General features: G+C 38.9%; 1 protein-coding gene across 2 annotated transcripts in view; it reads right to left on the bottom strand.

Moving 5' to 3' along the window:
- The window catches only part of LOC144494321 (ubiquitin carboxyl-terminal hydrolase 53-like), a 98,243-nt gene that overhangs the window by 39,258 nt on the left and 45,889 nt on the right, over positions 1-13,096 (bottom strand). For both annotated transcript variants that reach the window (XM_078213819.1, XM_078213820.1), the window contains exons 9-12: positions 10,360-10,522; positions 6,179-6,349; positions 5,047-5,196; positions 837-1,524 (exon numbers count right to left, since the gene is read on the bottom strand). In XM_078213819.1, the coding sequence (XP_078069945.1) occupies positions 837-1,524; positions 5,047-5,196; positions 6,179-6,349; positions 10,360-10,522 (1,172 nt within the window). The remainder of the gene's footprint in view (positions 1-836; positions 1,525-5,046; positions 5,197-6,178; positions 6,350-10,359; positions 10,523-13,096) is intronic.

The following is a 13,096-nucleotide window of genomic DNA, read 5'->3' as shown; positions in this document are numbered from 1 at the left end:
AACTAGATGTGTGCAGCTCCAAGAACACAAGAAGCTCGACATCCAAGACAATGCAGCCCACTTGATTGCTACCCCTTCTACAAACATTCAATCCCTCCATCACCGATACACAGTGGCAGCCAAGATGCACTGCAGGAACTCTCCAAGGTTCCTTAAACAGCATCTTCCAAAACCATGTCCACTACCATCTGGAAGGACAAGGGCAGCAGATACTTGGGAACACCACCACCTGGAAGTTCCTCACTAAATCACTCACCATCCGAACTTGGAAATATAATCGCCATTCCTTCATCGTTGCTGGGTCAAAAACCTGGAACTTCCTACCTACACATCACAGATTGCAGTGGCTCAAGAAGGCAACCCTTCTGAAGGGCAACTGGGGATGGGTAATAAATCCTGGCCTAGCCAGTGAGCCCATAAATGATTTTATTTTAAAACAGCGACAAATTTAAAATATTAATTTTGAAAGCAACTACCCAAGGAGACAAATTGCTCCAGAGAAACCTAGTAACTGAGCTGCCTCAGGTGGAAAGAAAACTTTCTCCTCATGCACCAAAAATTGCACAAGAGAATCCCATTATCAATGTGGACACTGGAAATCAGAAAGGATAAAAAGTTCAACACAAAAATTGTGGTAAGCAATAGCTCGGTGCAGACAGGAAGTGTGCACAGTTGCAATTTTTTCTTAAATATATTACAGATAGTGAGAGATCTTGAAATAGTATGGATTATTTAAAAAAATACAAAAACCACAATTTTACTAGAATTTTAGTACATTATAAAATTAGAATTGAAAACAGCAGGCCAGTTTGAAAATGAAAGCAAAAAAGAGTTACCTGTTGCAAAATGCATCTTGGGTGCTCTTCATGTGCTTTCCATTGAAAGTATCCATATTCCAAGTGTCATGACTAGAAGCACCGTTGTTGAGTCGATCATTACTTTCATGCCCAGGTTCAATTCTCTGCATTTGACGGCTAGAGCTGTGAATTTTTAAGTTGTCAGTGATGTTATTTTTGGTTTTTTCTTGACTTGATTTTCCATCAATTACCAAAGAAGAACTTCCACTTCCTTGTTTGAGTTCATCTTCATATATAGTCAATAATCCTTTGGGCTTTCGGTTATCATTAGAGTTTAGTCCTCTGCTATGTACTGGTTGGTCAGCAGAGCTTGATTTGTGCTTTGGACTCCCTTGTCTTCTGTTACCTTCCTCAAAAATACTGTCTACATTCAGTGTTTCCCGTGAGGGTTTCCAAACCTTACCCTTACCCCTATTCCTACCATGGCCTTTGTCCTTTGAATCTTGACTGCTATCAGTGTCATATCCAGTGAAGCTGCTGCTTTTGTTTTTCTGGTGCATACCATCAGAAGCATAAAATAATTTATTTGATGTCGCCTTGGGTTGTGGAGTAGTTCTACCTTCACTTGAAGGTCCTTTTCTGTGACCACTGGATACGTGCTGATCCCAGAAGTGTTTCAGACCATTTCCATGAGGTGGTGTTCCAGATTTTGAAGGAGACCTGTCCTCTGAAGAAATGTTATTGTCACAGTGTGAGCAAAGAATAGAACATTAATAATTAATAACATTAATGTTATTAATGCACACCAACATCATACATGTACAATCTCAAGATACATGACTACTGATAGGAGATATATTCAGGAATTAGAGATTTCTTGTATGCCATTCTATCTTGCCTTTCATGTCTAAAGTTCAATCCCCCATTAAAACCACTCTGCCTTTGTTAAATGTAGCAAATCTCCACATTTATAAAATCTACCGCTTTAAAACTGATACCAGGAGGCATATACAAATTCCACTACAATGTTCAATCATTTTCTACTTCTTCATTCTGCAAATATATACACTTACAGAAGGCATTTGATAAAGTCTTTCAGAAGACACTATTAGCCAAGGTAGGTAATTGGCTGAGGAGCAGGAAATATAGTAGGGATAGATATTCTAATTAGTTAGGCACAATGAATGGTGCCCTGGTCTCAACCACACACCATATTTATTAACTATTGCGATAATAGAATGTTTTCAAGGTATTAAGGGGAACAGACAGCTTTGCTTATCTATTCTACCTCTGTTGGTTGGGAACTCCAGGACTAGCAGCTATGGTCTAAAAATTAAGAGCTTGACCTTTCAAAGGTTAAATTAAGAAACACAAAGGGTGGTAGAAATTTGGAACTCTTCCACAAATGGCATTGATGCGAGATAGATGGCTAATTTTAAAACTGAATGTGAGGTTATCCATTTATCCACTTTGGTAGCAAAATTAGGAAGACAGATTGTTACTTGAATGGGTGCAAATTAAGAGAGATGGATACTCAGCAAGACCTTAGTGTCCTCGTGCATCAGTCACTGAAAGTAAGCGCGCAGGTACAGCAGGCAGAAAAGGCGGCAAATGGCATGTTGGCCTTCATAGTGGCAGGATTTAAGTATAGGGATATTGTGCTGCAATTGTGTAGGGTGTTGGTGAGACCACACCTGGAGTATTGTGTGCAGTTTTGGTGTCCCTATCCGAGGAAGGCTGTCCTTGCTACAGAAGGAGTACAGCGAAGGTTTTCCAGGCTGATTCCTGGGATGGCAGGTCTGTCATATGAGGAGAGACTAAGTTGGTTAGGATTATATTCACTGGAGTTTAGAAGGGTTGGGGGGTGGGAAAATCTCAGAAACTTATAAAATGTAACAGGGTTAGACAGGGTAGATTCAGAAAGAATGTTCCCAATGGTGGGGGAGTCCAGAACTAGGGGTCATAGTTTGAGGATAAGAGGATAAACCTTTTAGGACTGTGAGGAGAAATTTCTTCACCCAGAGGGTGGTGGATCTGTGGAATTCACTACCACAGAAAGTAGTTGAGGCCAAAACGTCATCTGATTTCGAGAAGAAATTAGATATAGCTCCAGGGGATAAAGGGATCAAGGGATATGGGGGGGGGGGGGAAATCAGGATATTGATTTTGATGATCAGCCATGATCAAAATGAATGACACAGCAGGGTCAAAGGGCGAAATGGCCTACTCCTGCTTCTAGTTTCTATGTTTCTAATAGATATTTATTAACCAGAGGTATTCCAGAATGGCACAGAAAGGTACAGTGGCCATCACTGCTGCCTCACAGCACCAGGTTCGATTCCCACCTTGGGTCATTGTCTGTGTGGAGTTTGCACGGTCTCTCTGTATCTGCGTGGATTCCCTTCGGGTGCTCTGGTTTCCTCCCACAGTCCAAAAGACATGCTGGTTAGGAGCATTGGCCATGCTAAATTCTCCCTCAGTGTACCCAAACAGGCGTTGGAGTGTGGCGACCAGGGGATTTTCACAGTAACTTCATTGCAGTCTTAATGTAAGCCTACTTGTGACATTATTAAATAAACTTTAATATAGGGAAAAGGTGGGTACGTGGAGTTAGGTCACAGATCAGCCTTGATCTCACTGAATGGTGGAAAAGGATTAGAGGTTAAATGGCCTACTCCTGTTCTTATGCTGATTGTACAAATGGTAATTATACCCATTTCAGAAGGTAAAGTCAGATATTTCATACAAATAACCTCCCTTGAGCTCAGCTGAGTCTCTGACTCATTAATCCAAGCAAAACATTTAAAAATGATCTTAAACTGTTTCACAGTGATGTCTAACAAGGGAAATGATCAGATAGGGCTAACCAAGATACCACAATGTAAACTTTTCTTTTTGTTATTACCCCAGTAGTAAATATTCAGCAGTAGATCAATTACACTTGGGGAGAAGGGGAGCAAGAAACGACATCTATCAGTAGCTATCTATAAATCAACCAACCAGAAAGTCTCCAGATTCAGAAGCAGTATTCGTATCCCAGAGAGTTGAACCTTCCTTTTAGATATGTTCGTAGGATCTGTTTGTTGCCATGATATTAAAACGCCATAGTTCTTAGGCTTAAACATAGGCTGTATAGGCCTGTCTGCTGGTTCCTTCAAATTATGAGATATTTGGGGAAATGCATCTCTAAGTGTGTGTATACACTGGATAAAGAGACATGGAACTTGTTCTTGAATTTCATTTGCTCGTTATCATGAATATTTCCAATTGAGGTGCATGTAGTATAATTTACTTCACAGAAATATATTCTTGGACAAAATTAATATTCATCTACTCAGCTATACAATGATAAAACAGGTATCTCCCATTCAAGCCCCTAACCTAGATTCCTATTCCTATTTTACCAGGAATCTCCAGAGTAAGACTTCATTACTTCAGAGTGTTGTGGGAATTTCCATGCATTTCATCCCTCCTTGTTTCCAATGTAAATATAATCTTTCTGTATTAGCCTACAATCACAAACACCTGTTCCTTATTATAATTCATTCTAAGGCAATTTCTCAGTTATACTTTAAGCTTTGTCATTGCATCTATAGGATAACTTGAAACTTTGTAATACTAACATAACACTGTTTGCAATTAAACACATTGTCCTCTTAACATTTCCAAGTTCAATGCAGAGCAACTAATTGTCCAAGGCATGTACAACTAACAAATGACAGATATCCCATCTGAGTGGAATACAATTTTGTATTGTTTTGTGCATGCAATATTCAATAGTGTAGTATGATAGGAATTTTAAAATGTAGCCTGGATTAACATACAAACTTGTTGAGTAATTTTCATTGTATGTGTGTGGGGAGTGGAAGACCATCCTTTTGTAACATGTCTATTTGGAAAATAAGGCTTTTTTGCTTTTTGGGATCCATGAGCATTTCAATAACTTTTTTGAGATGACAATTTCTGTAGAATATAGTGTGTATTCCTGAACAATTAGAAAACACTACACAGCGAAACAAGATACTTTCACACTAAATCCTCTCTCATTAGGGTCTGCTGTTGCAACTGCTCTACACAGGTCCAAATTCTTCATGCTCTAGCAAATCCAAATTAGCAGTAGTCCATATCAACCACCCACCAGCTTAAATATTATTTTTCACAATGAGAATATTCACTATACTTCATGGGAGCACCTAACACAGCAGGTAAAAATGTACAGATCCACAACAAAAAGCACAAAAGTATTAACCTTTCTGTTTGCCATAGTCAGCTCTTCTTGTTGGTTTATCATTTTCTATTTTCTGGGGATGTGATGAGTTTCTTGCATTGTGTGTCTTTTGTGCACGCTCTTTTGAACGGTCTCGCAATCGAAAAGGATTTTCATCAGGAAATACTTTAACTGTAAAAACAAAAGTGTACTTTTTTGTTCAACAGTGTTAGATCAAATAGGTTTGATGCAACAAAAGAAAAAGAAACTGAAAAGTTCTTCTTCCCCACTTCCAAAAATATTGTAGTTGGATTTCCATTTGTTTTCTATTGTCAGAAGTTAAAGGGTATAAAAACACACGCATGTTGAACAAAGATTTTGTTCATGAACTTTTGTGGTTGATACAAGGTTCATAATGTCCTAAATTTTGTCCAACAAGTAACATAATTGGCAACTTTTTAATCACTTACTGCACATATTCTGTTAAGCTCTTTGAATTTGGCACTATTTATGATTTTTTAAGCTAAGAAGTTCGCAGGAATGAGAAGCAACAGAAGGCAGGGTTCATCATGTCCAAGAATAATAGCATGTGTTATCAACTAAATACAAGCAACACACCATAATTCATTTGCAAGAACTTCAGTTCACTCCATGGAAAGAAGTGCACAAACTATTTTTTTTTAATGAATCACTAAAGATAACTTTTCCAGAGTTAACTTAGAATAAAAACTTATACTTCATGAGAAAAGCAAGACACACAAAGCTGAGGTTAGTGGCCTTATTTTTCATTCTATTCAACTGAATTTCTCGTTCTTGTGCATATCAAAGATTTGGAGATGGAGCTTGTAGCATGGGATACAGAAACCCCTGCTTTCCGAGACTATTAAAACAAAGTAGATTAGTTTAAAATAGGGGCCAGTGTGCTTTATATAAATATCACAATGTGCCTCACTTATATACTATACGAAGGTATTGTCTGTATAAACACAATCATTTTTGAACAAGCATTTTAGACTTACAACTGTATTTTTGCCCCTCCTTAAGTGAAGTTTCTGTTATAGCAATGATATCATTCACTTTGGAGTTACTGCAGAATTCTAGCAGCCCTGCCTATTAACATTAATAAGAGTAGCCAAGTTTTAAATTAAGTGCCACAAGGTAATTAATTACTTACTGAGCCCTCGACCTCGACTATCTTGAATATATCCTCTCTGGAAACCTCCTTTGGTATTAGACTGTTGTTTTGGAGGCATTTTTGGACCACTGGTTTTTGATGAATGTCCTTCAGTTTCATTTTCCCTCATGTAATCAGTCATTCTGGCAGCAGAAATTTGCATTTCTTTTTCTGATTATAAAAAAATGTAGGAATCATTTAGATGTAGATGCACAAATCAAGTCACTTTTCACACAAGATACTAACAGTTCACAGAAAATATAGCACTGCTGATAGTGCTTGGTGGTATTTCTAACTGAACTGCAATATATAAGTGAAGATCAACAAGAAAAACAGGATCAATTTAACTTTTGGGTAACCCAACTGACAACTGGGGCTTTTATTTACACGTTAGAAGTGCAACATCCATATTAAAAAAGGGGTCATCATCTGAAACAGGCATTTTGGGCCTCTGGCAGGAGACATCTTTCAAACGGAGCCACCTACATTGCCAGTGTTAATGAACAATAGGAAAGGCTTCTGCCCCTATTTTAAGGCAGTTGCTGCTCTGTTATTGCCACACAAAGATAGTGATGAAAATCGACCTCAATAAATTATTTGCACCAATTTCTTCTCTGGTTGTAAACAAGGTCCAATTCTCAGCTCTAATTTTTGTTCTTTAAATGAGGTAGCAATTATTTCACATGGCAATGCACAAATAAAATAGGTAACACTTCTAAGCAAAACCAAATCAAGAAAGGATAGGATAGAATATTTTTATTTGGAAGTTGAATCCCTCTCAAATAAGGAAGAGAAATGGAAGTGATCCAACATTCTCTCTTTACTTAACTTACTTTCACATGTACAGTCAGAATTGTACTTAATACTACAAAAATCAGTGGTGAGACAAAGCATTCAAGATTGCAGTTAGCTTGGATTCAACAGTGGATAAATATTTTGCTGTTTCACTGGATCACCTTTGGGAAGTAATGTTGTTTGATGGAATAATGTAGCAGCAAAGCACTGGTCATTGAAAATCATCAAATCATATCATTAATGTTTACTCAAAGCTGCATGTTTACCAAACGAGAAGCCTGAAGATAAAATTATCTTTATGTTAGTCCAAGCTATGACCAATACGCAACAAGAAAATCCTTTTATTTCCATATACCAGGCACAACATCGTCTAACCACATCCTCCACCGTGAACAAAACACCCATGGAGATAGAAAATTGCTTTGGCCACGTTAAGTTTTTCTTTTAAGCATTTGCAGTATTCACCAAGCCAGGCAATAGTTTCTGCAGTGGCTAAATGGAGCTCCCTGAACCCTCCACTGAATTTTGTCAGGGGGCAGTCTTCAATGACATAGATCATTTTTTGGTGTGCACCACAGTGGCAGTCCAGGTTCCCTGCAAGGCCCCACTTGTGCCCAATTGTAGCACAAAGGCCTTTGCCAGGCAGAAACCGTTGAGGAGTGCTCAATGTTGACATGGCAGGTTGAAGCTGCGTGAGCAAGCTGTGGGATCTGTGATGAGGAAGTGGTTTTTAATGGTGGCGTGTTAGTTCCATTCTTGCTGCCACAGGGTCTCTGCTGTTATTCCTTGGCAGGGTGATCTTAGCCATACCGACTAGGATAATAGCAGGCGAGCAACCAGTAGATCAGCAAGGACCTTGCGTAATGGCATGCTTGGACTGAAACAGACCTTCTCCAGGATCTTTCTTGTTGTAATCTACAAGGACACTTATGTGGCTTAACTGTACTCCCAGCTGGCACCCAATCTGCCAACTGTCCTGTTGCTGGCAAACTGACGGTGATGGAAAGACATCCCAACACCTTCCTGAGCCATTTTGCCAGCCTTCTCACCTCCCAACCTATCATGGGCTGGTAAAATTCCTGCCATAGAATTAGCTTCAGTAGAACTAATCAACAACAAAAGGCAGAAAACTATGGTCGTTTATATACCCCCTAAAAGTAGTTAGGCCATCAAATAGACTGTAACTCAGGAAATCAGGAGGTGCATGGACAAAGCTTCATGTGGACTTCAACCTTCATATCAACTGGACAAAATAAATTTACAGCAAAACTGTGTAAGATGAGCTCATGGAGTACATTAAAGCTAGTTCTTTAGGTTTATAGGTAAAGGATCCAACTAGGCAATAGGCTTTATAGCTTTGTGCAATGAGACAAGATTGTACTTGTAGCAAATAAATCCTTGGGGAAGCATGATTAAATGAAGAATAAGTCTTTAGGGAAACATGATTATCTGAAGAATTATTTTATTACACTTGGGAGTCTAATTCCAAAACTCGGGAATAAATCTGAACAAATAGAACGACAAAGGTTAGAGGGTCTAACTGACTAACCTAGATTGGAAAATTAGGTTAAAAGATATGACTATAGATAGGTAATGACAAACGCACAAAGAATTAATTTATAATTTTCACTTTAGGGATAAAGTCCCCATCAGAAAAGTTGATCCAACCATGACCAACAGGACAAGTTAAAGATAGTATTAGATTAAAGGTAGAGCCTTATAATGCTGCCAAACAATGATAAGCCTGAGGGCTTGGGAGGATTTTAAAATTCAGCAAAGAATGACCAGGAAGTGGATTAAACAAAAAGGTGCAATAAGGGGCAATGCAATTATAAAAAAGATTATAGAAGTTTTTATAGCTATGTAAAAAGGAAGAGTTTAACAAGGCTAAGTGTGGGTCCCTAAAAGACAGACAGGAGAAATTATGAAGACAAATTTGCATCTGTCTTCATAGTACAAGACAAAATCTTTCAAAAAGGGGTCAGGAACCAATAGTCTAATGAAAATGAGAAACTTAAAGACATGAATAAAATAGTACAGATAAATTAATAAGACAAAAAGCTGACAAATCAGATGCAGAGATGGATTGATTTGATCTTCCAGAATTCCTCAGATTCTGCAACAGTCCCTGTGGATTGGAAGATTGCAACTGTAACCTGGAAATTCAAGAGAGGAGAGGGAGTGTAAACAGGACACTGCAGGCCAGTTAGCCTGACATCAGCAATATGGAAAATGTCAGAATCTGCGATTAGGGATGTGATAACATGACACTTGAATGGGCAGTTAACACAGATTTAAGAAAGAGAAATAAAAACAGAGAACTCTGGAAAAATTCACAGGTCTGACAACATCTGTGGAGAGAGAAGCTGAGTTAATGTTTTGAGTCCAATGTGACTCTTTTGCTTTTATTTAAAGAAGAAAAGTTAGTCAGAATTCTCCGACCTCGCCCGCACCAGAGATTCTCCAGTGCTGCTAGTGAATGGAGTTTTGGCTGAGCACCAAATTCACCATTCTCGCTGGCAGTAGGGCAGAGTGAACTAGAGTGGAGAATTAGCCGAAATTCTTTTGTCTTGCCCAACACGGGAATTGTAGTGGGCAAGCCAGTAAATGCAGCAAACTATTTAAACGTCCGTTGAGCTTGGGTGGGAATTTCAGGTCTTGGGTTGCATGTGGCTGGATAATCCCACACATTGTCTTTGACAAATTTGTAGAGTTTTTGTTAGGAAAGAATGAGTAGACTTGGTCTAGATTGGAAATGCATTTCCACAAAACTTCCATTTATAAGTCAGAAATCTGGATTGCATCTTCTACTTCAAGCCAAGTTGAGGGTTTTGATCGGGACCAACAAGAACAACGAGAAGAATGACCAGCAAATCTGTTTTCATGGTGTTGAGGTTTAAATGTTGGACAGGAAATGGGAAACTAATCTTCAGAAAAATTGTACTGGATCTAATACATCAACTTAAAAGGGAGGTTGGCTTTGGTTTAAAGAAAGATGGCACCTCTGACAATGCAACTCTTGAAGTATCAGCACTGATTAAGTGCTCAAGTTTCAGAGTGGATCCATGATCCTTTAAATCAGAGGCAAGAGTGCTATCACCGATTGAAGCTGACACTTAGGACAACAAATACAAACAAAAAGCAATTGGTAGCATTCCAACGATAGCATTTTTGAAGTTAGAGTATTTTTCATTGCAATTGACAATGCAGTATGCAAATAAATAAAAATGCACAATTGCTTAATGGAGAATATATTTACAGATTTAGTTGCAACATAAAACAAAGTACATATAAGCTTTGATGATTTGCAAATGGAATCAGAAAGTGACCTATTAAAACTTAAAGTACAAAATGAAGTTTTTTTAATTTAAAGATATAAAACTCACCTGAATCCTCTCCATCTGCTTTACCATGAGCAGACTGAAAGACATGTCTTGGTACATCCTCTGTATTGACTGGCATACCATAGGGATTAGCATAAAACAGCAGCAGGGGCTGGAAGTGACCTCGAACACACTTGGAGAGGACATCTTTCCACTTCGATCCAACCTATCAGATGAACGTTTTTAAAAATGTAATAGCTATGCAATCAGATGGATGCAAGGATATATGACAGATAAAGTTTATTTATTAGTCACAAGTAGGCTTACATTCACACTGCAATGAAGTTACTGTGGAAATCCCCTAGTCACCACACTCCGGCGCCTGTTCGGGTACACCGAAGGAGAATTTAGCATGGCCAATGCACCTAACCTACACATCTTTGGACTGTGGGGGGAAACGGATCACCCGGAGGAAACCCACGCAGCCATGGGGAAAATGTGCAAATTCAAAAAGACAATGACCCAAGCCGGGAATTGAACCCAGGTCCCTGGTCCTGTGAGGCAGCAATGCTACCACTGCGCCACCGTGCCGCCCATCTTGTTTTTAATATAGCCTTTAGGCAATGAGCAAATGAATACGGCAAAATTAATGCATAATTTTCTTCTATCCTATTATTTTGTATATTTGTAAATCACTTTCTTCCTTTTTGAATTCTTTACCATCTTTTGCATACTTTTCCATTGGATTTTTGAGCACTTTGATCTTATGGGATTAATATGCAGCAGTGAAAAAAGAAGATTTCGGCATAGAGATAAGCAATTGAATCTTAATCTCAATAAAACGTCCAGTTTGGAATATCAAACCATGATATTTAAAACTGTAGAGCAGTTGTCACTTAATCTTAAATAAAGTTTTAGATTTTGAGCCTGTACCCTCCCAAGTTCTGTTTTGAACTCCCCCATTTCCTTTTTGAACCCCCCCCCCTCCCAGCCCAATGCTCTTGTCGATTTCTCCACAAGTAGATATTTTAAAGTTTATTTATTAGTGTCACAAGTAGGCTTACATTAACACAGCAATGAAGTTGCTATGAAAATCCTGGAATTGCCACACTCCGGCACCTGTTCAGGTACACTGAGGGAGAATTTAGCATGGCCAATGCACCTAGCCAGCATGTCTTTCGGACTGTGGGAGGAAACCGGAGCACCCAGAAGAAACCCACAAAGACACGCGGAGAACGTGCAGACTCTGCACAGACGGTGACCCAAGCCGGGAATCGAACCCAGGTCTCTGGCACTGTGAGGCAGCAGTGCTAACTACTGTGCGACCCAATGTACCTTGGCCAGATCCCAACTTGCTTTCCCCCAATCCAAAACATTTTTTTTTGCACCTTGTCTACTTTTGTCCATAATAAGCTTAAATTGTACCACGCTGCGGTCACTATCACTAAAATGCTCCCCCACCACCATCTCAACCACTTGTTCAGCTTCATTCCCCAGAATTAGGTCCAAAACTGCGTCGTCCCTTGCTGGACCCTCTACATATTGACCTCAAACAATGTCCAGTACACATTTTAAGAAATCCACTCCATCCAAGCCTTTAACACTATGCCTATCCCAATTTAATATTTGGAGAGCTGAAATCACCTAATATTGTTATTGTTTTTACACACCTTCGTGAATTGTACACTAATTTGCTCCTCAATTTCCCGCTAACTAACACCTAGCAATGTGGCTGCCCTTTTTCACTCCTAAGCTCTATCCACAAAGCTTCATTCAATGCCTCCTCCAAGATATCATCTTTCCTTCCTGTAGTAACTAACTCCTTAACTAATAATGCCGCCTTACCATCATCATTTTCAAAAGACACACCAATTGAAGGAGGAAGATACTATATTTGGTTTGTTCATAAATAAAAAGAAATTTTAAAAACATAATTCATTCCCTTTCAATGGTTTATAAAAAGCACAATTAGTGTTTCTTTTTAAATTAGATTGGATTTGAAATGTGGTGATTTGGTTAACGAAACCAAGAAACTCCCAGTGGCATTGGTCAGAGAAAAAGATTAAGATTTGAAATAGTTTGCCAAACAACTGGTTGTTTTTTTTCCATGGTGTGGAGATGCTGGCATTGGACTGGGGTAAGCACAGAAAGAAGTCTCACAACACCAGGTTAAAGTCCAACAGGTTTATTTGGTAGCACAAGCCACAAACTTTCGGAGCGCTGCTCCTTCATCAGGTGAGTGGGAGTTGTGTTCTCAAACAGGGTTGGAGACAATACACATCTCTTTAACCTGTGCTTAACCCTCTCTCCACTCGCATTGTCTGTACCTTTAAGACTTGATTACCTGTAAAGACTTGCATTCCAACCATTATCTTGTAAATTGAGTTTGTGTCTTTATATGCCCTGTTTGTGAACCCAACTCCCACTCACCTGATGAAGGAGCAGCGCTCCGAAAGCTTGTGGCTTGTGCTACCAAATAAACCTGTTGGACTTTAACCTGGTGTTGTGAGACTTCTTACTGTTTCTTTTTCCCCCAGAAGTTAACAACTAACTTTAAATGACAAACCAGCAAATAACCTGTATGTAGTGAACGAGCCCTTTAAACATCACTGCTAAAAAGTAATTCCTGTCTATTAGTTTTACAAGTTGCTGGGCAAGTTTATCACATGGTGAGTCACGTGCTGAGACAGCCAAAGATCATATAAAGGTCTTTGAAGCAGTGTATGACCCTTAATTATATGTTTTAATCATTAATTTAAATAGTTTCAGCTTGCATACTGGACACCTACAGAGAAACCCT

This window comes from Mustelus asterias, chromosome 1, assembly GCF_964213995.1.
Source record: "Mustelus asterias chromosome 1, sMusAst1.hap1.1, whole genome shotgun sequence".
Taxonomy (NCBI): domain Eukaryota; kingdom Metazoa; phylum Chordata; class Chondrichthyes; order Carcharhiniformes; family Triakidae; genus Mustelus; species Mustelus asterias.
This window is presented reverse-complemented; position numbering and strand designations above follow the sequence as displayed.